Source organism: Ciona robusta, chromosome 10 (genome assembly GCF_009617815.1).
Source record: "Ciona robusta chromosome 10, ASM961781v2".
NCBI classification, from domain to species: domain Eukaryota; kingdom Metazoa; phylum Chordata; class Ascidiacea; order Phlebobranchia; family Cionidae; genus Ciona; species Ciona robusta.
Genome location: NC_143244.1, coordinates 824,250 through 850,321, shown reverse-complemented (window position 1 = coordinate 850,321; position 26,072 = coordinate 824,250). Strand labels below are relative to the sequence as shown.

The following is a 26,072-nucleotide window of genomic DNA, read 5'->3' as shown; positions in this document are numbered from 1 at the left end:
TGCTCATTTAAATATTCGGGAGATTCTTACTTTCCCAGATTATAAGGTAACTCCAGACAGCTTTTACACTACGTTAATTAGTGTAGCAAATCAAAGATGTTTTGCATATCTTATGTTTGTTTTAAAGGTTAAAACAGGGGAAAAGTGGGAAAAACAGAAAACATCACAACATTTGAAGACAGTCGGTTTTTCATCTGTAAATCTGGGTTCAAGGCTCGACGTTGCTACCATTGTGGGCGCATGTGTTCTTGGGCAAGACACTTCACGGCAATTGCTCCAACCCTGTGGTCACTAATGGGTTGTCCAAATTATCAGCCATAAATAAAAAATATGAAGAAAAAAAATAATCACCCACAAAACAACATACATGGTAACTCGTAAGCTGGCACGAGGTGTTAAACCCGTGTGATAACGACTGTCGTTTTCCGGCCACGCGAGGATAAAGTAAGTTACATTCATTCATAATGGGTTGAATGCTTGCATTGCAGTAAGATGATATTATGTACAAGACTTGATGCGGCCACCATTCTTGGCATGTGTATGGGGAAGGTAAAAATAAAATACAAAATAGTTTAAAGAGGTCACTATTTAAATATGCTTGTTAGCGTTTTTAGAAGTAGTCCGTCTTTGTAAACACTGTATGTGATTTTTTACTCAGATTTGACACTCTAGCAACCGGTCTAAAGTTTTCCAAATATTTACATAGAAAACCAAACAATTTTTTTTTTTTTTATTAAATAAATGAAAGAAGGAATGGAAAAATAAATATTGTTTTAAATAGTTTTAAATCGATCTTCTTCTTCCTCCCACAACTTCTCCTCTCCACCACTTCTCCTCTCCCCACCACTTCTGTTCTTTTTTCTTCTCTTTTTTTTCTGTGTTGTTCAAATGTAAATCTTAGTAATGCAGAATAAAGAATGACATATAAAATGGATGTTAAACTTACCTCGCATCTTGTCTAGTTTTCATGAACTAGAAATAAGAAAAGTAAGTTATCAACTAAATTAGATATTGGCATTCACATATAACTTACTTGGTGGTATGGTACCCATCTGGAAAAAAGTTAACATTTTTATTAAGAGTATGACAGAATGCAAAATTGAGAAAACTTACCTCTTATTTTCTGATATTATTTTCTTTCTGCAAAACATTTATCAGTGTGAGTACTGAAGGTGAGTTTCACACTATGAGCAATAAAAGCACTGGCAGAGAGCAGTTGTTGGCCGGCGAAGAATTTACACACAATTATAAAAAATATTTTCCATTAAGGTAGAAACACTGAAATGTGATTTAAAGGTACCACAAAAAGGCCGTGTGAGAAAGCATGAGATTTTCCATAGTAAAAATAGTCATTTATGTTTAGAAACTAAAAAAGTCACTTGAATTTTTTTTGGACTTAAGAAACTCGAAATGATTAAATTTCAGTCACGCTCTCTTATGGGAACTTCCATGCATTACTCCAGCGCTTCTATTAGACGTAATTTTTTTTAAAGATCGTTTGTGAAACGTGGTGTAACCTTTAGATCACATTTGAGCATCTATCCATATACAAATTTTCTTTTTTTTTGTATGCTCCTTTAACAAACATTGTATAAAATAATGTTTCCAAAGGAAATTATTTCTGTTCGAAATTTTGTCACTTTCAAAGAGAATTACCTCACAAAACTGCAGCTGTGCTCTAAAAATCACCGCCCATTAGCTCGTGTGAACCCGCCAAGCTTGATACGCTAGGGTGGGGTAAGATGTATATCTCAACTGTTCTCATAAAAAAGTAATATTTATTTCTGAAAAAAATCATCTTACCCCACCGTAATATATGTTGTATCAGTTTGTAAAATATTCTTCAGTATAAAATTTGAATGAAAAATTAGAACAACCAAATATTACTTACTTTTTCAAAAGTTCAAACTTTTTGAAGGGGAAAAATCTAAAATAAATATTAGGCATTGAATTTGTTGTCAGTCTGAATGGTATTTATTTAAGTATACAAATATTCTCTAATTAGTTATTGACACCTGCTCTATACGCTCCATAGGATTACAGTAACATCAGTTATCACGCATGCCGTAGTTAATTTTTAACATTGCCGTTTTTGAGCCAGCATGAAAGCAACCTTTTGGGTGATTAATTTTTTCTGTTTTGCGGATAATTTAAACTACCAATTAATTTGTTCACTTACCCCCCCCCCCTCCTTTTAATATGAATTACACTACAAACTTACACTTGAAAAGTCATGCCGTGACATTTTTCAAAATGAAAAGGCATTTTTAATCTATACATTAATCTATATAACAAATAGTGGTTCAAAATGCGAATTTTTAACTTTCAAACAAGCTCCTTACACAAGTAAAATGTTAACTTTTGCACAACACGTACCCCCACACAAGTAAAATGATCGTATTTGCACAACACATACCCTCACACAAGTAAAATGTTAACTTTTGCACAACACGTACCCCCACACAAGTAAAATGATCGTATTTGCACAACACATACCCTCACACAAGTAAAATGTTAACTTTTGCACAACACGTACCCCCACACAAATAAAATGTTAACTTTTGCACAACACGTACCCCCACACAAGTAAAATGATCATATTTGCACAACACGTACCCCCACACAAGTAAAATGATCATATTTGCACAACACGTACCCCCACACAAGTAAAATGATCATATTTGCACAACACGTACCCTCACACAAGTAAAATATTAACTTTTGCACAACACGTACCCCCACACAAGTAAAATGTTAACTTTTGCACAACACGTACCCCCACACAAGTAAAATGATCATATTTGCACAACACGTACCCCCACACAAGTAAAATGATCATATTTGCACAACACGTACCCCCACACAAGTAAAATGATCATATTTGCACAACACGTACCCCCACACAAGTAAAATGTTAACTTTTGCACAACACGTACCCCCACACAAGTAAAATGTTAACTTTTGCACAACACGTACCCACACACAAGTGAAATGATCATATTTGCACAACACGTACCCCCACACAAGTAAAATATTAACTTTTGCACAACACGTACCCCCACACAAGTAAAATGTTAACTTTTGCACAACACGTACCCCCACACAAGTAAAATGTTAACTTTTGCACAACACGTACCCCCACACAAGTAAAATGATCATATTTGCACAACACGCACCTTCACACAAGTAAAATGTTAACTTTTGCACAACACATACCCTCATACAAGTAAAATGTTACTTATTGTAAAAAAACAACTCCTCCTAATACGGACGTTTTCATAACTTTCTGCAACACAATTTCGCAGAAGGCATGCGAGCGACAATTAGAATAAATGGCGAAATGACCAGATGGGCATAATCGAAATAAATGGCGAAAAGACCGGATTTGGCGCACTATGTTAAAGTGGGAACCATCCTTTTTCGTCGAACAGTTGTTCTTGGCGTTGTTGTTGTTGTTGTTGTTGCTGTCTTGTTGATAGGGTGATTTTTTCGCACTTATTCTTTATTCTCTTACTTCGATCAATTCGTAATATATATTTATAATTTTTGGACTAAATTTTCAGATTTAAAACCGCATGATTAGCGATTAATTAACGATTACTTTCCTCGTGTACTTAAAGTAGCGGAAACACTGTCTGGAACACAAATCTGTCAAAATGCTAACATCGTGTAGTGACTCCCCGAATGGTTGGAGTTATAGTACTGGGGATTCCCAGACATCCGGGATCCTTCCCTCGTTGTTGTCTCTGCAGACATTCTAATAAACTGACTTATAAAGCGCACGTTGCGCCACTTCATTGGTGACCCCGAAGAATATTTGCAGATCAAATATTGCTTTTAGCATGGAGAATCAAGATTCCAACTTAGCAGCATTCTCTCTAAAGCTTCCAGCATTCTGGAAGTTAAATGCAGCCGCTTGGTTCCACACTGTACAGGCCCAAATGCATGTCCGTAACATAACCGTCCGTAACATAACAACACTAAATATTATTAGGTTGTCTCCGCCCTTGACAGTGAATTGGCAACAGCGGTTAGTACTGTTCTTGACCAACCACCAACCAGAACAAATTTGAAACTATTAAGAGGGAAATGTTGGCAGTTTACGAGTTAACGGAGAAACAGAAGAAGCGCCTACTTCTTGAATTAAACGGCCTTGGTGACCGAACCCCAGTTCAGCTTTATCGGTATATGCTAACGCTACATTCGGCACCCAAGGACGATGTCCTGTTCATGGCATTCTTTCTTCGCCAACTTCCAGTGAACGTCCAAGCTATCCTGGCTGCCCGTGATTTTACAGATGTCGAGAAGATGGCCCTTGCAGCCGAGGAAGTTATGGCTACCTCCTCACACCCAATCACCGCCTTAAACCCGCGGACAGGACCACTACCACAGCCTACCACTCAAGGCGGGACCGAACACTTCTGCTATTACCATCGTCGATGGGGAAAACAGGCAAAACAATGCAGACAACCGTGCAGCTGGCTGGAAACGCCCCGACCAGCCACTAACAGCGGCGAGTGTCACTGGTCAAACTAGCCGCCTTTTGTACGTATGGGACAGAACCTCCGCACGTCGGTTCCTTGTTGATTCAAGAGCCGTAGTAAGCGTTTCTCCAGCCTCACGACATCACCGTCAACGTTATCGAGGAGTGGACGTGCTGCACCTTGCCGCGGCCAACGGATCGGCTATCAAATCATACGGCACCCAGGACCTCGTGCTGGACCTGGGTTTTAGAACCTTTGAATGGACATTTATCCTTGCGGATGTTTCGCAACCACTACTCTGTAATGTTAAGGTTCGATTATATAAGCAGGCGTGACCTTGAAGAAGCTTGTATTGTATATGTACGATTAGTACGAACTCAGTTATGATTAACATGCGGTCTACACAACGATGATGATAATAATGGCCGCCGGCCGGATACACGTGACATTAGAATTATGGGTATTCTGTTACACTTCCCTTCTTAAAAAGAGACATTGTGAAAACGAAATGTCAATCAATGAAAATGAGTACATCGTTACACATAAACAATGAACGAAAAATGCAATGTTGACAACTGACTGGAAAAAACACAAGCATATGAATACCAGTGCGATATTTACACATAATAATCACGGTATTTAGCTGGCGTTACAATTGGGCGACCGTAGCGTGATATACGCTCTGTTGACGAAGCATTATTATTTACTATGGGCATGTTGTTTACATTGGTCTGACTTTGTGACGTCATAGATCGGGTGTCTGGTACATAGTCATTGTGATCAACGTAGGTGTTTACCATGACTCCTGGCATATTGTTCAGTTGCCTTCGATTGCGTCGTAATAAATTACCAACTCGTTTCGTATGATATAGGATCGAGGTTCACACGCTCGATTAGTGACAATGGCTTTCTTCCAGTGACCATCTTTTCGATACCCTACAACATCTCCCTTCTTTAATGGTGGCAAGGCTTTAGTGCCTCTATCATAATAATGTTTCTGCCTTAGTTGTCGTTTCTTTAGTCCTACATAAGCATCCACCACTTCTGGTTTTAGTAGATCTTTATGTATTGGTATCTTCGTGCGCAGTCTTCTACTCATTAACATTTGAACTGGTGAATATTGTAAATCAGAGATAGGTGTGTTTCTGTACTCCAAGATTGCTAGATAGGGGTCTTTGCCATCATCATAAGCCTTTTTCAGTAGTTTTTTTTAGTGTTTGAATTGTTCTTTCCGCTTGACCGTTTGATTGTGGATATCTCGGGCTCGACGTTGTGGTTTTAAAATCCCATGATTTTGCGAAATCCAAGAAATCCTTGCTTGCAAAGGGCATATTGTCGCTTATAACTTCTCGCGGTATTCCATGACGAGCAAACATGCTTTTTAAGTGTTCCACGATTGTTTTCGCGGTCTTATCTGCTGTAATTGACGACTCGTTGGGAATATATTGTGCAAGGTACTTTGTCATACCGAGCAAACGTTGAAGCGATGCGACATCATTTGGGGTCGGCATATTAACAATCGCTTCAATCTTTTTGTCGTCAGGTCTCAATCCTTTCTCAGTAACAAGGTTTCCCATGTACTCCACCGTGTTCACTTTGAACTGAATCTTGTCTTGATTGCACTTGACTCGCTTTTCTCTGGCACGTGTTAATACTTTCCGTAGTATTTTGTCATGTTCCTCTTCATTTTCGCTGGCTATTATGATGTCATCTGCTATGACGTGTGTTCCTTGAATGTCACCGAAAGTTTCTTCGTTTCGTTTCTGCATGACTTCGCTTGCTGATGAGATGCCAAATGGCATTCTTAAAAATCGCTTTCTTCCCCATGGGGTGTGAAATGTCGTAAGGTATGACGACTCGTCTGTAAGCTTGACATGCCAATATCCGTCTTTCATGTCCATAACCGTAAATAGTTTCTTTCCAGACAAATGGGCCTGTACATCAGCTGGTGTTGGTATCCTGTACCGTTCACGCATTATGACGACATTAAGTGGCTTCGGATCCAAACATATCCTTAAACTCTTGTTTTTCTTTTCGACAAGAACTAGATTGCTTACCCAATCTGTCGGTCTATCAACGTCTGCAATCATTCCTTCTGCTTCAAGTTTGTCCATGTACGCCTTCAGTCGTGGTCGCATTGCATAGGGAATGTTTCTCGGATGGTGAATCACACCTTGTGCGTTCGGTTTAAGTTGAATGTGGTACGGCTTCTCGTACTCACCTGCTCCGGTAAATATATCCGCGTACTCACTCTTCACCTGCTGCAAAGTAAGCGCTTGTTGAGCTGTAGTGAACGTATCTACTCTTCTTACTAATTTCAGCTGGTCGCAGGCATCTTCACCAAGTATAAGAGACTGCGTGGCATCTGTGACGTAGAACATCAAATCATACGCACCTCCACTTTCTGTTGTACATCGCAATAATGTTGTGCCTAGCGGTTGTATCTTGTGATCTCCAAAAGCCGTGAGCACTGTCCTGGTTTTCTTTAGTGTACAATTCCTAAACTGGTTGTATAGCGTTTGCGGTAAGACATTCGCTTCTGCGCCTGTGTCTAACTTACATTTGACAGTCATTTTCTCGTCGCAGGCGTTCTGTAGTGTTACTTCAGCAATCATCTTTGTTGCTTTGCTTAACGATTTGCCTATACATGTTATTTTTAGAGCTGGTACATCTGCTTCATCGCGTGTAGTGTCTGCTGTAAGTTCATGAACTTTCCTCGATTGCTGTCGCTTTCTGCATACTCTCGCGAAATGATTTCGTAGACCACATACACTGCATGTCTTGCCATATGCTGGACATTTTCTAGCTGCATGCTCTGTTCCACAGTATTGACAACTGCTATGTTGCATCTTCTTATGCAGATTTTGGTTCTCCCAATGCCTAAGTTTTGCATAGTTCTGTGTCTTCTGGGGCCTTCTCTGTATGTTATATACATGCTGTTCTTGAATGGGCTTTTCCATCATTTGCTTCATTTGTGCTTTACTTGTCTCTGCTGCGTGGCATATATCTAGAGCTTTAGCTAGTGTTAGATCAGCGTCTCGTAGCAATCTTTCTCTAACACCACTGTCATGTATGCCTAGCACAATTTTATCACGTAGATGTCTGTCTTTGTGATTACCATATTCACAGCCATGTAATATAATTCTTAAATCATTGTCCCACTTGTCAAAAGGTTCTCCTTCATGTTGGTCACGCTGCCAGAACTTGTACGTCTCAAATATGACGTTCTTCTTTGGCTCACAATACTGGCGAAACTTTGTTATCACATTCTCAATGTTATCAGATTTGTCATCATCTGTGTTACTAAACTGAAAGTTAGCAAATATGTCTTGCGCTTCTGGACCTGCACAGTGTAACAAAATTGCAACCTGGGTCTTGCCTGGCTTGCTGTCAAGTTGTGCTGCCGCATGGTAGGTACGGAATGAAACTTCCCACCTACGCCAAGTTTCTGCAGAATTTGCTGAACTAAAGCACATAGACTTAGGCTGTGTGAGCTGTACTGTCTCAGACATCTTCTCACTCTGACACCATGTAATGTTGAGGTTCGATTATATAAGCAGGCGTGACCTTGAAGAAGCTTGTATTGTATATGTACGATTAGTACGAACTCAGTTATGATTAACATGCGGTCTACACAACGATGATGATAATAATGGCCGCCGGCCGGATACACGTGACATTAGAATTATGGGTATTCTGTTACATACTCGGCGCTGATTTCTTGTCGAGCAACAACCTGGCTATTGATCTCCGCGGACGACGACTTCTTGATCTCGACTCCAGCCGTCAAGTGCGACTCCGCTCTTCTACCAGCGAGTCCTTACGCCAGCCCATTACACATGGTTCCAAAAGATGACGGTACCTTCCGCCCGTGTGGTGACTACAGAGCTCTAAATGCTATGACTACACCAGATAGATATCCGATTCCACACGTGCAAGATTTTTCAGCAAATTTGCGAGGTATGAAAGTATTTTCTAAAATCGACCTTATTAAAGGCTTCTATAACATTCCCGTTGCACCCGCGGATATCCCGAAGACGGCCGTCATAACCCCATTTGGACTTTTTGAATTCGTCCGTTTGCCCTTCGGGCTATGCAACGCTGCACAGACATTTCAACGTCTGATGGATATCGTTCTACGCGACATCGAGGGTGTTTTTGTTTACCTCGACGATATACTGTTGGCCTCACCTGACGAGGCATCGCACAGGCGTTTACTTCGACAAGTTTTTCAGCGTCTGCGCCAGAATGGCCTAGCTGTACAAAAAAACAAAGTGTGTATTCGGAGTATCCCAATTAACTTTTCTTGGTCATACAGTAACTGCAGAAGGAATTGCTCCCACCTTATCGGCCCCCTGGCCGATAAGGTGGGAGCAATCAGGAACTTTCCCTCACCAAAAGACAAAAAATCGTGATGATCTCAACAAACTTGCGCGGCGTTGCGCCCCCCTCCTTTTTTGTTAAGTTGCCACAGTGGTGTTCAATTAATTTCTGCCAAGATCCACAACAGCCAAACCTGGCACATTGGACATGCTTTAAACCGCGCCCCCTTGGTTGACTGTATCTGTATTATTGCGTAAAACCATAGTATACTTAAAACATATAGTACAACGACAGCCATTGTAACCATTATGACGTAATTGTTTGGTCACGCTTCAATGTCACTGATCTCGTTGGTAATTATTTGTCGTCTGAAAATTACAGGCTGCAGAGTACACGCTATACTGAACATGGCGCCTACGCATTGTGCTGTTCCTGGTTGTAATTGGACCCGCAAAGCTGTTGCCAAGAACGGAATGCAAAATAGAAGTCTGTTTACTGTTAAAAATCCGTTATTTGTAAAAACTGCTTGTGAAAAAGAACATTTTACCTCATTGACCAACTTTCTTTTGTCAGTAAGAGACGTAAGTGGAGGTGACAGAATAAAGAATATGCTGCATAGGGAAATGTAAGTAACTTTCCTTCGCGATATGTGTCTGCTTATTGCTTATTTAACTTAAAAACTGTACCAGTTTTATGATATGCTCTTATAGTCTATACATTGATTTATGTAAAACAAATTCAGGGCAGGAATATGTGATGCACATTTTAATGAAGACGATATCATTAGAACTGGCAAAATAAAAAAGCTTAAGATCGGTGCAAGACCATGCCTACTGCTCCCCAAAAAAACATCTTTTTCTGCACCACAAAGAAAACTTCCAGCTGCAAGGAATACACTACAACAAAAGAAAAAACATAAAAATGTACAGGATTTAAAAAAGTCTTCGCAACGCTTGAATTCCTCAGGTAGGCTACAAACATTTGAAAATAAGCATTCTACCACTATTTTTAACCTTAAACTTCTAGCACGATATTACCCTGCCATATCTTCCAATCAATGTTATCATTAGCTAAGATTGATAAAACTAGCTATTGACAGAATAATAAGTTCCATGTTTTATGAAGGTTCAGTGGATATTTTATGAATCCAAGAGCAATTTTGTGGCAGAAAAGAGAATAGATAGTTTTCTAATACCTCATATCAGGTTTGTTATTTATATTATTCAGATATATTATTTGGAATAATATTAAGCAAATGAAGCTCAAATCATGTAGTCCATTATAAAGTCTTAGTTTTGCTTAAAGTTAAATAGGAGTTCATTGAAAATATGCTGGAATATAAATTCTATGCCAGGAAACTATTTTATTTATGTTTATACAGAGCAGTTTTTAAAAGTGATGCAAGTCTTGCAGAGGTAGCTTAAAGTGGATGGCAAGTTCAGCTTAAACAAATAAATGTTGGAAACCCTCAATATGTAACGTTATTCAGTATTTTACGTAAGTTGTGTTCCCTGCTATAAATGATACATTGAATAAATATTGAGTGTTTATGAAGCTGTATTGCAGATGATTTGGAATGCATAAAACTGTGTGAAGGAGTTTCAGAAGAAAAAATCACCAAATATAAACTACACTCTCTGCCATATTGGGATCACAATCAAATTAAAGCAAGGAATATATTTCGATCGTCTTTGTGCAGAATTATAGGTAAAATGATAGTTTTCAGACTCAGTTATGTGTGTCAGTGTCACTGTATTTATTATCTTGCCTCACCTCACCAAAGCCCAGAGAAAAATTATTTTTATTTTCCATCTAAGTGAACAGCGATTGTGATCATCATATGTGTGAATCTTGCCTTGCACAGTCTAAAAAAGAATTGACTAAAATTGAGGTATATGAAGATGATCATCCACTTAATGTAAGAGACTAATTGTATTGTATAGGCTAAGTGCAGTAATTAAGCATTTTATAGATTTTTTATAAACTAAACATTTATGATTTCAGTGAAGTCCTATGTTTTATTGAAATATACATTTGAAGGAGACTGACTTGGAAGAAAAAGTTACAAATGAATGGCAACAGTTGTTTTTTCAACATCAGAAGGAGAATATGGTAAAAAGTTCCAATAGACGGCATTATCATCCAGACATAATACGTTGGGCAATAGAGTTTTACTGCAGATCGCCTGCTGCTTATGAACATGTTCGAAGCAGTTGAGCTTTGATTTTGCCTTCAGCTTCAACAATCAGACAATATCGGTACGACTAATTGTGTTTATTTACTTGATTTCTCAAATAATTTCATTAATGCAGAAATTGCTTCAATCCAAAACCTGGAATCAGTTTAATTGCACTGCAAGAAATGGATCGTTTACAGATGGAGCACAAGTATTTGCCTTCTTACATTACATTAGATGAAATGAAAGGTGTGGTTAAATCAGAATCACAACTGTAATTTCATCTAGAGATAATCACATTTTCTTTTTAGTACGAGAAAATCTGGTCATTAAACAAGGGCAGTTGGTTGGGTTTGTTGAAGGTATTCATGGCACTGATGCAAAATTAGCAAGTCATATATTAGGTAAAGCTACTCAGTTACAATTATATGGTTGCATCTGTGATAACCCTGTTTTTGCAGTATTTTATGTACGATCTATAAAAAGGGAATTGTCACTTCCTGTGGCATGGTATCCTACAAGATCTGCACCAGCAGAACAATTAGCCTTAATAATTTGGGAACTTCTCTACGAATGTGAAAAACGAAATGATTTCTACCTGTTGCACCTTACAGTATTAGTGTGTTGTTATGAATGCTTGATATTCCTTAACTCTTTGTACGACAGGTGGTTTGATATAATTAACTGTAAGGCCTCATATCCAATCAGGCATGTTAATGATGAAAGGTTACAGTGGTTACAAGATGAATTTATTGAAAAGTTAATCAAATGGGAGGTAATAGTTTTTAAATAAAATGATTATAACATGTAGTTTAAAAGTTAAATTGGTGAGGTTTCATGCGATTCAGTGTACAATTTTACATTAAATAAATATTTTTTATCTTGAAATTACACTTGATGCCAATTTTAGGAGGAGGTTAAAAACAAACATGGAAATCAACGAAAACGAATCATTGCATATCCCACATTGGAAGGTCTGATATTTACATCTAGAAATATGATTGGGCTGTGTAAACAACTGCTGCAACTGGATTGTCTTGAATATGTCTGCCTTCACACTTTTACACAAGATGTGCTGGAAGCATTTTTTGGAAACGTTGTAAGTAATTTATTATTACACCTACGACCTATATTTCATCTTTAGACATGTGAATGTACAAGCTTCAGTTTAACAGTATGTATAGTTTATCCATTGTTACTAGGATGTTTTATTAAATAAGATATTTTAATTACAGCGTAGTCATGGTGGTCGGTCAACAAATCCTGATATATCACAAGTAGCATACTCAATTCAGCATATTACCCAAAGAAAAATTATAAAAAAAATTAAAGGTGGTAATACTACTCATGGGGCTCAAAATCCTTGGACATCAGTTTGTCATTCACCCATATGCCAAAACGGGCCAAATTCTAACTTTATTCCATCTTATTCTAACTTTATTCCATCTTACATTAACTCATAACCGATCACATGACACATACATGTAAAATTTGCTTTTATTCGTTAATGTTACATTCGTTTTAAATCACCTCTCAGCCCACGTGACTGCTTGTTTGAATATTGAAGAAGCTTCTGCACTAATTTTCTGGTATAACTGTATGATAATACTCTAACAAATAATTTAACAGAGTATGCCACAACATTTTCGAGATCCTTAGAGTTTTGTTCAAATTCCAAACAGCCTGATTTAATGTGATTGATAAAATAAATGAAATAACTACTACTGCAAATACTATCAGACAATAAATTGAAATTAATATCGACTGGTGATTTATGAATTTCCTGCGTAAGATATAAATAAGACTTTTGTAAAAGATACATAAATTCATCAGAGGGATATTTAAGACATCCAGCTTTTTTCTCCATAACAGTAATCAATGTTCCATTCGGTTTATCAGTTTGAAGATATTGCAGTGCCGGGTGATCCTTAAATTTAGATGAGGCCTTCCTTACTGTATAACCTCCTAAATACTATATAATATCATTTTCACTTTCTTAGATCCGAAATTTCCTTCAACTTTCTTTATACTATCTGGCTTGGTGATAATTCTTATAACTGTTAATAAATGTTTTGCTGCTGTACTATTCTCTAATTCATTTTCAAAAAAAAGGTGCGCTTCCATGCAAACTTGGGGGTACTGCATTAGCAATTCGGCAGATTTTTTATTGCTGCTGAACCGTTCTATCCATTTGCTAACAAGTTCGTTTCCCCTTCCGGTTAAAACTAGGTCGTTTTTAACTTCCTTAGCAACTAATATGGGTGTCAAGACTGGAGATTCTACCGCTGATGAGGTACGTTGACAATTATTCGATTCCCCAAAATCAACAAACGAAAGTTCATTGATGATGTTAGCTGGCAGTGTACTCCAATCAAAACTAGGGCGCATAGAATCCATAATAAAGTAATTAAAAATACGACAAGTCTTACATAAAACCGAAATTTATGAAGTTGCACGAACAAACGTATATTGAGTTGCCCAGCAACCGTGTGGCGTGAGAGCAGTTACATTCAAGCGTGACGAAGACAATGGACAAGTTCAGCCGTCATACTCTCTTTTAGTATACTCTGGTAAAACACATTATCGCGATCAACGCAAAAGTGAAATCAAATAACCGTTCGGTTTACGTTGTAGTTTAACCTTATATTTACCATTTTTTTCTTAGCCAGGTAGACTGTTTGTTACGAAATAGTAGGGATTCATTGCTGCATAATAGCGATTGTTTTGCCTGGCAGTTAAATACAACATAATAGTAATTCGCACGGCGATTATTTACGTCATAATAGGGTTTGACAGCTCATCATTTAGCATGTGCAAGAGGTTTAAAAACAGACTTAAAGGTTTGCTTTTTTAATTTAACTTTTACCTGCGTCGTGTTTTAGCTATTTACCACTGTAATAACACTTTATTTTATAGTTTTTCGCGACCCCCTTCCGAGTGTTTCACGCCCCCTAGTTTAAGAACCACTGCAGTGGGGCAAGAAAAAGAATGACTAGACCTAATTTTCAAAGCGTACAGTATTATTGAACACGTTATTGAACACGTTACTGGTCATATAGATCCTTTTTCGTTGAACAGTTGTTCTTGGCTTTGTTGTTGTTGTTGCCAGAGTCCGTATATAAACATGAGTTATTTCATCACCATAGAAATCTTACAGGGCAACCAAATGGGGCTAATTTCGCCGATTGTTTACCCTAGCAACGGGTATTTTTAAAAAGATTTTTCTGCTTAGTCGCAGTTTATTTATAGAACTCAAAAACTTCAAGTCACTTTTGGGCTTTAATAAATCTACACATCTACTTAAAAATTTGATTTTTCTTTATTCTGCATCCTGTATTTGTATTAAAAACATAAAATATATTAAACTTAGCTATATACGTTCATATTTATATTATGTCTATGATCAATTTAGCCCCATTTGCTCAGAGTCGTATAAACCCACAGAAATAAAAAAGAGTAGAACGCGCAACTTTCCAAAACCGTGATATATTCTTTTTTCTATTCACGTGACCGCCAACTCCGTCCCCATTTCGCTTGGTCTCCATTGTAAAAGATAGGCGCATAGTAGTTTTAAGAGGTTTTTGCTGTTTATTTCAAAAACTACACTAACTATTCCAGTTTATTAGGCCAGTTCACTTATTTGGTAGGTTAACGCTTACAGTTTACCACTTTTTAGAAAATTTAATTATTTAATAATTTTAATTAAAAACCTTCAAGCAAACGGTTTGTTAGAAATATTTGTATATTAGAAAATAGTTGTTTTACCCTATAACTTTAAATCAAGTCAAAAAATGAAGAAAAACTAGATAAAACGACCTCGATTCCATTGACTACAATAGTAAACGGGAACGACCCGCAAAAGAGAGAGAGTGTATCGTGCTCTCTCCTTTGCCGACATAGGAGATGCGCGTTCTATTCTTTTTTAGTTCTGTGTATAAACCAGAGTCGTATAAACACCGAGTAGTCCAACTGCCGTCTTTGTGTGTCCAAAATAGAGCAAAAGCCGTGACTTTGGCAATAGGTTTAAACGAACTTTTTAGGTTTTGTTTGTATTTTCCTTTTGTGGAACGGTGTAAAACAGCTTTTATTTACCTTACCAAGCATTTTTTTGAAAAAATATATTAATTTAGCCGCATTAAATGACTAAAATGTCACAAATCAACCGCTTCTAATTTTATTTTTTGACTTTTTTTGATACAGAAAACAAATAAAACATGATTTTTACATTTTTTAACCTTTAAATTTGTTTCTAGGGTCAAGTTTTTCTATAATTTACCGAAAAACAGACATTCTCCCTATACCTACTGTGTTATTTTGGACCCAAATTGCCGTTCAATTTGTCTTTTACGTAACAATGGGTTGGACTACTCGGTATTTCTATGGCTCTGGTATAAACCAGAGTCCGTATATAAACACTCTGGTATAAACACCTATGTATTTCTATGGCTCTGCATTTGCTGTGTGCTATGTGATTTCTATGGGCGACATGAAATAACTGATGTTTATATACGGACTCTGGTTGTTGCTGATATGCCGATTTTTTCCGCACTTATCCTAATTCTCAATTCTAGCTTTTTTTTAATCTCTTTATTGAAATCAAATCGTAATATATATTTATAATTTTTAGACTAAATTTTCAGATTTAAAACCGCAAAGATATATTCAAAGATATTTCGTACATGGGTAAACTTCATGTATTTTCAACTCAAGGAAATCGATACATGGCCATCTAATGATAAAGTGAAGGAGTACTTACCAAGCAATGTTAAAGCAAAATTTCCCACCCCTTGAGTTATTCTGGATGCTACAGAAATCCCAATAGAGAAGCCAACTAACATTAATGTGCAAAGTTATACATTTTCGTCGTATAAAAACAGAAACACCTTGAAGATAATGATTGGCATAACCCCTAATGGCTTAGTATCTCACATATCCCCTGCTTATGGAGGATCTGTCAGTGATCGCCAAATTATTGAATGTTCTGATTTGTGTGTGAATGCCAAGCAGTATTTTGAACCAGGGAACAGCATCATGGCAGACCGAAGGATAATAGTATAAGATCTATTTGCGGCACATGATGTTTTTGTGAATACACCAGTAATGTTGAAAGGAAAACATCAGTTAGATTATAAAGATGCTGTAAAAGACAGAAGAATTGCCTCTGAGCGTATTCATGTAGAGCGTGTGATTGGCTTAAGTAAAACGTATAAAATTTTGACACAACCTCTTTCGCATCAATTGCTCCCATTGGGATCTCGTATTGTTTTTATTTGTTTTTCAATTTCCAACTTTCGAAGAAATATTATTAACTAAAATATATACAATATTATTAAAGGGGCATACCAACGAAAAATCAAAATTTGTGTAGGCCCTATTGATAGATATGCCCAAAAGCCATTTTTTCTTAATCCAGCAGGTTTTTTTCATGCGATTTTTTTAAAAGCTGTATCGTTTTGGCAAACTTTGATGGCATCTTTAGGTTACATTTGACTATCTATTAATACACAAATTTTCATTTTTCGTTAGTATGCCCCTTTAACTAGAATATAAACATTTCTCTGATAAAAGACTGAAGTAAATCATAATCTTGAACGTACCTACGGCATTTTTTGTGTATATTAGTAGAACATGCAAAAAAAGTCTAGGTACTCTTTAATAATATGATTTACTTCAGTCCATACCAAAAAGTTTAAAAAATAACGTATCGTTATGGGATATTTTCCTGCTAATAAAAGGTCTCCAAACTTGTGTATAAAATGAACTTAATTTTGAAAGGACACTTAAAGAAAGTCTTTATCAAGGTGGATTTCCTGTACAAACAAATCAGAGTGGGTGTACACTACAAAAAAGCACTTTTTCTTTTTACAAATTCCCAGTTGAGACTGAATTTGAGCAAAATATTTATGTTTTTACCAGGCGTAATTTTCTCTTCTCTGCCTGTGCATGGGCATTTAGCTTCCACAATGGCATCCATGTCCACTATGACAGCATCCGGACTTGCAGCCAGGTAGGGAGTTTCTGTGCTAATTACCAAACCAATTTTTTGCAGTTGGAGATGGTATTTCTGTGCAAACTGTTGCAGTGCAACAGATTCATACTTTTGACCATGTGATAAAGATGGTGCAATAATTGGTGCAATGCTGTACATAGATTCGCATAATTTATCCATGTCCCTTCTACAAGTAGCAGCAAGTATTTCACCAATGCGAGATGATGTTATCCTAAATCTTCTTTCATTGTGCCACTGCTTGCAATTATGTTGTGCTTTTGTAGCTTGTTCAATTGTCAACGCTTGCTCATTTGTAATCTAAAAACAGCAGTTGTATTTAACGCAAACTGTTTGGTATAATATCATAATTTCTTACTGCTAGTTGTCTATCTGCCCAATATATTCCACAAATGGCAATGGCAGGTAATCATGGTCCATTTGTGCGGTGATTAAACATGCTGTGTTGTACAAGTATCGAAGAGTGATGCTCTTTGAGGTAGATGCACAATATTGAACAACACAGCGTCGAACGTGATCTTGGTAGCCTTCCATATTCCTGTGCTCCTCTCGTCTAGGATCATCAAAGATGGATTCATTTACCCCAGTTTCTTTTGCCATTTCTTTAACGGTTACTGGATGTCCTGTAAATATAAATTGTGGCTGTTTTACTGGCTAAATAAAATTTCCTATAATGAAAACAAACTTACATACCTCTATGAAACTTCTTTGGATGGTGAAACATCTGTAGCTGGCTTGTGCAGGACTTCTGAAGAAGCACTGTGCCAGATGTTTTTGCATGTATCAGCAGGTAGCAGACAGACGCAACATGTTTGCATGTACAGTGGGGGCCTTTTCCAGCTGCACATTTGCATTCCGTATTTAGAATTTCTCGCATAGCATTAATTTTAATTTTATAACAATAAGAGGTTGTTTTCTTCATGGATGCTGATACAACACCAGTGATAAAAACGTCATGGTTTTTAGAAAACATACTACAAGCTAAAACTTTGCCAGATTCAAGTAAAAGCCTTCCTTTTTGTAATGATTTGAGATCATCGTTTGGCATACGATCTATTGCGCCACGGTACAAGAAATAAACCTGAAATAAAACACAATTGTTTGTTTTTGTAATTTTGTATTGTATACATTAGTAAGTATTATTAACGTTTTACATCACTATTAGTTGATATCTACTGCACCTTCAAAAAAGTTTCTGATATTGGAGGTATAACACTTTCTTCAGTTAAACTTTCAAAAGTACCACTATCTGATGTAGGCCAATCTGGTATCGTTGCTAGGGGTATCGTTGCTAGGGGTATCGTTGCTAGGGGTATCGTTGCTATTAAATCTGGTATCGTTGCTATTAACTGAATACACATTTTCAAAGTTCTCATTTCTGTCATAATCAATCAATCTGAATAAACAGAACAAAGTGGTCACAGGCTACAATTCATGCCATTGTAGTGAAATTAATCACTCACTGATTACTAAAAACTATAAAACTTGCTACAAAATCTATCTAAAGTCTGCACGTTCACAACATACCCAGGAAACCTTGTCGCCGTTATCGGTAAATAATTCAGTTATCTGGATCTTACCTTTTAATCAGGACTTCTTTTTTCCCAGTTGTTTTTGCACCTCGTCTCATTAATTCTTGTTTTAAACACGAAACAGTTCGCTGTGAATACTCCATGTTTTATGCAAAATTTCATTTAGTTACCAGACAATACGTAGCGAAGGACGTAACGTGATCGCCCCTAGTGGCAGAAATTGAAATGCATTACCCCATTAGCGTGTGTGCACCGAAGCGTAGACGAGTGCCTTTTTCTTATCGTTATCTTCGGTATAAACACCGCGTCTCTCGTTTCTTCGCTCTCTTAGTTTAGCGCTCGCAATAAATCTTTATGCAGCCGCAATATGAATAATACAATATGAGTAATATAAACTTCTAACATTACCTAACTACTGCGTGATTACGGTTTGTCAAAATTCATGAAAACAAACGTTTTTAAGCGACGACAACGTTAACTAGTGTAAGTTTATGCGACGACAAAGTTAACTAGTGTAAGTTTACAATAAACACATGGTACAGGAGTTGTACAAAGCGTATTTACACATATTCTTTACCAATCACTCAATCCTCATACGTCATAAGTTTCATTAGTTATAATACATGTATAAATACATTCTGCCTACTGCTCTACAGTCACCAATGGCGACTAGAACCCGTTTTGTTGGTTACTTCAGTTTTTTTTTTGATCGAGCCCAGTCGACCGTCTCTTTTCATTTGGTAGTAAACAAAGAACATTTAATGAATTATAAAACCGTATCTTCACGACTTCCACAGACCGTTGTTAATTGTTTAAAACACGATCAGGCTATTTGGATATTATGTGTTAAAGGTGTCCCATCTTCCCCGACTCTACTATATTATGCTAATTAGTTTAAAACGTGTTCATTCATTAGATCTGTGATCGCTTGTTAAATGTTGTTTCGCTTCAATCCTTTTTCTCCTTTGCTACTTTGTATTATTTTACAGAATGAAGTTAACAATAAATCCTCCTTTGAAGAGAAAAGAATTATGGCCAAGCCCACCTGGGAAGCTCTTATTTTTACTACCAAAAACATGATTTTAATCACTGAACGATTGTTAAAAACAATAGCCTATGTATGTCTTGGTACATTAACCCATGATGTTTTGGAGGCAAAATTTGGAAATTTGGTACATTTATTTACAAGTTATATCAATGCAATAGATGTCTTACTGCCAATAACAACTTTTTTATGTTTCGTCACAGCGGGCTTACCATGGCCTACTAAAGATACGGCCCTATAAGTCGGTTTTGAATGGTCCGAGCTAACGGGCCTATTGTTTAAAATAATGCCCATTATTAACACATAGTCTCGCATTGTTTTGCGATTGTTACGTAATTCAAAATTGCATTTTTTGCTTTGTCTGTCCGTACTGTAGTATGATATTATACATGAAGATAATGATACGAAGATTTGAAGATCAGGAAGGGTGGCGGTTACGTCGTTACCTGGTTGATCCTGCCAGTAGTGATATGCTTGTCTCAAAGATTAAGCCATGCAAGTCTAAGTACGAGCTCTCGTACAGCGAAACTGCGAGTGGCTCATTAAATCAGTTATGGTTCATTTGATCGTATGGTTTACTTGGATAGCTGTGGTAATTCTAGAGCTAATACATGCAAACAGCGCCGACTTCGCGGGAGGCGTGCTTTTATCAGACCAAAAACCTAGTACAAGAAATCGTGAAAATATACAAGAAATCGTGAAAATATACAAGAAATCGTGATACAACTCTATTCTGGTATATTTTTGTTTGTTTGAAGATAGTAAGAATGGTAAATAAATGTGCCGCTTATGGTTGCAAATCTGGCTATGCCTCAAATCCCGAAAAGCTGTCTGCGTTTGCGTTTCCATTCGACAAACCCGAGTTATTAAGGCAATGGATTAGATTTGTAAATGACCCCAATTTTTACCCAACGAACAACAATGTCATGTACATCAAACATTTTGAACCGCAGTTTTTAATCCTTGGGAAATGTAGGAATAAATTGAATTGGCAATTGAATCCAGTCCCCACAATACCGTCCGAGATCGCCCTTGCTGAGAAAGCATCTTGCTTACCAACGGTTGAAACAACCAGAAAGCCCCCTCTTCATTGACCGTATGCTGAAGATGAAAAGGATACCTTCATAAATCGTGACCAAATTGCTTACTTTGATCAGTTAACTGCAGGTACTTGTCCACCAGGGTATACTTTTCGAAAACCGGGGATCATGTGTTGTAGCTACTACAAGCTTGATTTTGAAATTTATTTTCCCCGAGTACTTGGTGCGATAAAAGTAGACAAAGATTTGCACGTAAAGCTACAATACTGTTGCAATCCGGTACCATTGCCGCCTTGGTTTACAGCAAGAGGTAAAAAACTTGTTAGCTTTACCCAATTAGATAATTTTCCGGCATACCTTGGGAGTTTTCAGTCAGAGAAACCATCGTGTGATGCTGGCTATATATCATGGGCCGACCTACACAAAATATATGATAAAGATAGCTCACTAACTAGTAACTTGAGGAAAGCCAATAAACTAACATTCACATCACTTCATCCACAAAACAACAAGCAAAATGTTTCGCTCGCACTTGCATTATTCCATGAAAGCACAATTGCTGCGTGCAAAAGTTACCTCCCTTTAAGACAGGACATGGCAGTGTTTTTGTATATGATTCATGTGTGGTGAACATGCGTAAACTCTAAGACCAGATTTCATCTCAATCCTATTGGAAATGCTCTAGTTCACGGCGATGACCGGTTTACATTTCTGGAGTGGTTTGCAAATTGGCTGGATGCTTGGTTTTCAACAAGTTGCAGCACGTTCTGATTTTCAAAGCAAACTTCTGCTGCTTTAATCCGAACCATTCGTTCCCAATGTTACTTAGTTCGAGATTTGCTAGATGAAAGCTATGACTATGTGATAATGGGAAAGCTTCAAAGCGACCCGATTGAACGGCGATTCTCCCGATATCGCCAAATGAGCAGCGGAAAATTTCTTGTTGGTTTGCGTGAAGTATCTGCATCCGAAAAAATTTTAACATGTCGATCTTTGTTGAAAGCGGATATAAGTTTTTGGGACGAAGATGTTCTCGTAAAAAAATACCCATCAATAACTACACAATTTGTTTCTAAACTTGAAGAGATGGAGGATGATGTTAACGTAGTGCAGTTGTGTAAAGACAGTTTAGAAGTAACTCAGGTGATTGCAGGATATGTTGCTAAAAAGTTAATTAAAAGATCTCTCCATCTGCGGACTATTTCTGCGAACTCGTTCTCACACGATTCGCGAACTACACTCTTACTCACAACGTCACAACCGGACACACTTCCACAGAAGGTTTATCCTCGTCTGGGCAGCGAGTCACCACATATATGCAACTTTGTGGGTAATTGTTTGTTTTTTCCTGTGTATGACTGTAATTTGGACAACCCATAAGTGACCGCTGGGTTGGAGCAATGTCCGTTAAGTGTCTTGCCCAAGGACACATACGCCGATCAGTGTTAGTACCGCCGTCGAGCATCGAACCGGGGCCCTTCGGTTCTCGATGCAGACGCCTAAACCACTGAGCCACGGCGCCGGACGAGAATGGACTGTTAAATTTGCTGTTAAAATAATAATTAACATATTTTAAAACAAAAAAACAAATTCTTGACAACAACTCTGTGCGTAAAAATGTTTTAACGGAATTTAAAAAGCGCCAAAGAACAAAGTAAATTTCCTGTGTTTTTACCGTTTTCGATTTTGTAAATAACTGCGTTCGTCTTATAATTTTCTTGATTTTATATGTTCTGATGTTTACATATTATACGTTGATTGCTTTCATTATTGTTTTACATTAAAGGGCCTAAACACACCCCACGTCACTTTTATTTTTTATGGTAAATTCATAAAGCGACCGTTTTATTGATTCCAAAAATACTTTGCTTATTAAAATTGGTCCAGTATAGGCGGAGATATTCGTCCTCAAACAGTGATCTCTAGCGCTATCTTTTTTTTACTACGAGCTCCGTGTTTGTGACGTAGGAACGTACTAGTCACGTGACTGATTCATTCGTAAAAGCGAAACCTGCGTTTTTTTTGTGCTTTTTTGTTCTCTCGTTTCTCGCTGAAAACACTGCCTCTCGCCTTTCTGAATGAGAGCGGCCACGCTTCAACAATTTTGTTACGTGTTTGTCACGTGGGTAGTACACTTCTCAATTTTTTTCGCCACGCAACTTTCAAATCAGTTTTTTGAATTTCACGGTGTTTGAGCTGGAATATCTTTGGTTATACAGAACCGATTAAAACAAGTAAGGTGTCGTTGGAATTAGAAAAACACACTCTATCGATTAAAGCGAAGTACATTTGGGGTGTGTTTAGGCCCTTTAATAAACTATTTAAAAAGTTCACGTTTTGAATTACGTAACAATCGCAAAACAATGCGAGACTATGTGTTAATAATGGGCATTATTTTAAACAATAGGCCTGTTAGCTCGGACCAGTCAAAACCGAATTATAGGGCCGTATCTTTAGTAGGCCATGGTCTTACATGCGACGAAATACCAATCCGGACATTAGTCAAATAGGATACGTGGTGACAGCAATATCACAGCGTAAAATTATTAAAAAGATAAAAGGTGGGAACACAACCTTCGGAAAAAAAAACTCTTGGACAAGTGTTTGTAACGAACCAATGCCAAAACGAACTAAGTTTTAGTTTTGAATTCTAACTTTTACGTATATTTTTTAAAGTGCCTCTTAAACCTGGTGTAAACTTTGATGATTTGGTTTTATAACTACGAAAAGCATATTTTGCGAAGTTGTGTCCTAATACCTCAACAAATATTTCTGAAACATAAAACTTTAACAATGATAAGCTTGTTTTGCCCAGACTCACTACACAGCATGTCACAAAAATTTGTAAAAAATGGATCCTGTTTCAGCTTACTTAAAATTATTTTAAAAATCATCACCATTAAACTTTTACTGGTTTCTATATTGTGAAGGTAATATTGACACTGTTTTATTAACATGTGCATCAATTGCTCAGTTGGAAATAGGAGGTGTTTTCATCCATTTCCATTAAATTTGCAAAACTACCTTCAGGCTCCTCCTTTGATAAATAACTTATAATCTCTCCTGATTCTGGAAATTTCTTTTTTGCTTTTTTCAATAGAAATCCTCCAAAATATTCAATAATCTCTAAAACGTAGTATACCAACTTAGCTACAGCATTTACTATTTACATTTTAGTATGGTAAACTATACCTGTTTCTGTTGCATCAACGCCTGCAACTACAATCTCTGACTTATTTTTGTTGTACCCTGCAACTGCATCAAACAGTTTTATCAACAACTGTGCAGCATAAAATTGAGGAAACCCAAGCAGTTGAGACGCATTCAAACAATATTTTGGATACAAAGTGTACAACTTTGGAAGACTTGAATCCTTATTAAACTCCTCCATTATTTCACCAATGAATTTTGCACATGGTTGAGGCATGGTTAGGTCTGATGGGGTATGAGAAGTATGGTATGGCCGATGCATCTCTGTTGCTAGATTATAAATAATCTGTATATCTGTAGCTGATAACTGTACTTCTTTGTTTATGTTTTTTACTTTACTTTTCTCTGTTTCACAATAAACATCAGCTTCACAAATAACCTCACAAATACTTTCCTCAAATAAACTTTCCCATTCACTCCAACTAAGCATTTTTTCTTCAATTTGAGCTGGACTAGCTTTACTCGAACATGCCATTTTGCAAATAAAATTTACTATGCTTTTACCTACAAAAACGGTAGAATTATGTTACGTACAACACAGTCTTTAAAATTATTTGTTTCACGGTGCCACAAAAATTACCAACAAAATATTGGTCATGCTCATATGCATGCTTTCTTGTGGAGTAGCCGCGCTACTAAAATTCTTTTTGACTTTTTTCGCGATTTTTTGCTGAGTAATGATTCAATAGCGCTTTTATTCGTTTTATCATAGATATGTTTAGGTATCTATGGTTTTATATACGTTTGGCGAAAACTGCGAAAACGCTCCTAATTCTAATTAACGATCAATTCAATGACTACAGCAAAAATGCAAAACGTAAAATTTTTGACAGAAACGCTCAGCAGACCAGCAGACAGCCTAACGTGAAACAAAGAAGGTCACATGGGATCGGCACATTCAAGCGTGACGAGTCTGCGCAATTAACCATAGCGGTAAATCAGACTGTTTTATAAATATGTTATTATGACGAATATTAATATTCATAATTGATATTTTTTGGAATTTTTAAATTTTTATTTCAGAATCGGTACCGCTGGGTTCTAGTTAGTATAGTTTCCAAATTTTAGGTTGGTGGGTGGCACCAAAGTCCATAGAAATCACAAGTTAAGCAACTAACTTGTCTATTGTTTACGCGTGCATGGACGCCATTTTTGTTCGAGCTACTCTACAGTTGACAATGGCGCTACTGCAGAAATGTCTTCTGTATGGGCAAACTCGGCATTTACAGTCGCGTTTCTAACATTTTAATAGGACAGGAACCTTTGGTACTACTTAAAAACAAGTTAGTTTATTATGAACGTTATAAATTTTTGTTGTTGGCTAAAATGTATACAGTTTAACAGTTATATTTACAAAATATTTGCCCTCGCAGCAGTTTTACCGGCGAATTGAGCAGTTTTAAATTTGGAAGTTACACACTTAGCATATATATGCAATCTTAACTTAACGAAGCAATGTTTTTGAAAGAAGTGAGTGACAATCTGGAAAATTGTATCCAATTAAAGAAACATTCTTCACAATTTCTGCCTCTAAGCAAGACATATGCCTGAAGCTATGGACACTCAAACAAAATACTGACTCAACATACTTAAAAAAATTAAAGGCTTGCTGAGATGGATGGCATAAGTGGTATGTTACATCATCATGGGGACTTAGGTTGTGGTTCGCAGTATAGGACTTAAGGCATGTAAGAACAGCTGCTGCTCGTTGTGAAAGCTCACTTTCATCACTTGATGTAAAAGCCGCTTTACAACCACTACACTCTTCAATCAAGCTCATTTCCTTCTTTAAGGCCCAACCTACAACATAATACAGACCATTCTTTTGAATGGTATCCATTTCAAGGGGAGCCACATCCATTATAACATCGATTAAGGGCATGCTTTCTGCTGTAGTTGGTTCTTCTTCAAATGATTCATGCTCTTTAATGAAGCTCAACAAATGCGGACTATCATCTTCATCATAGTCGCAAGTAGAGGGGACATCCATAAACTGCCCAATCATGATCAGTTTCAATGCATTGCGAAACTGGGTAGGCTTTGGATGAGCACTGCCATATCCTCTTACCTAATGAAATTGATATATGGATGATTTTCATATTGTGCAACTACAATATGTATTTTACCTGTGAAAACAGATTTTCCAAAGCATCTTGAGAAAATCGGCCACTTAGCAAAAATTTAAACTCCCCATTAAGAACAAGCTCGGAATGCAGGGATATCAAGCTGTTTATGGACAATTTCATTCCAGATTG

At 37.1% G+C, this 26,072-nt stretch overlaps 2 protein-coding genes, 2 long non-coding RNA genes and 2 pseudogenes across 6 annotated transcripts; 5 read left to right on the top strand and 1 right to left on the bottom strand.

Moving 5' to 3' along the window:
• Window positions 1-610: 610 nt before the first annotated feature.
• Window positions 611-2,173, bottom strand: LOC149729290 (uncharacterized). The gene is made up of 6 exons (XR_016385866.1): window positions 1,892-2,173; window positions 1,114-1,140; window positions 1,034-1,052; window positions 947-972; window positions 811-875; window positions 611-636 (listed from the first exon to the last, which is right to left on the bottom strand). It is a non-coding gene; the product is annotated as an uncharacterized LOC149729290 (long non-coding RNA).
• Window positions 2,174-3,842: 1,669 nt separating this feature from the next.
• On the top strand, window positions 3,843-4,508 carry LOC149729289 (uncharacterized; annotated as a pseudogene).
• Window positions 4,509-4,973: 465 nt separating this feature from the next.
• Window positions 4,974-23,014, top strand: LOC149729285 (uncharacterized). The gene is made up of 2 exons (XR_016385773.1): window positions 4,974-5,444; window positions 22,394-23,014. It is a non-coding gene; the product is annotated as an uncharacterized LOC149729285 (long non-coding RNA).
• LOC149729288 (uncharacterized) lies at window positions 9,088-10,939 on the top strand. 3 transcript variants are annotated; one of them, XM_089885931.1, is made up of 5 exons: window positions 9,088-9,432; window positions 9,550-9,773; window positions 10,374-10,514; window positions 10,625-10,725; window positions 10,812-10,939. In XM_089885931.1, the coding sequence occupies exons 1-5, from the start codon at window positions 9,143-9,145 to the stop codon at window positions 10,812-10,814; spliced, it is 759 nt and encodes a 252-aa protein (XP_089742057.1). In that variant the 5' UTR covers window positions 9,088-9,142; the 3' UTR covers window positions 10,815-10,939. The 3 variants fall into 3 exon arrangements, with proteins under 3 accessions (XP_089742057.1, XP_089742058.1, XP_089742056.1); XM_089885932.1 differs by lacking the exon at window positions 10,625-10,725 and having other exon boundaries at window positions 10,848-10,938; XM_089885930.1 differs by lacking the exon at window positions 10,812-10,939 and having other exon boundaries at window positions 10,625-10,805.
• LOC149729287 (uncharacterized) lies at window positions 11,031-12,446 on the top strand. Its single transcript, XM_089886861.1, has 5 exons — window positions 11,031-11,232; window positions 11,295-11,387; window positions 11,445-11,758; window positions 11,894-12,082; window positions 12,219-12,446. The coding sequence occupies exons 1-5, from the start codon at window positions 11,169-11,171 to the stop codon at window positions 12,444-12,446; spliced, it is 888 nt and encodes a 295-aa protein (XP_089742987.1). The 5' UTR covers window positions 11,031-11,168.
• On the top strand, window positions 13,241-16,299 carry LOC149729286 (uncharacterized; annotated as a pseudogene).
• Window positions 23,015-26,072: the final 3,058 nt, after the last annotated feature.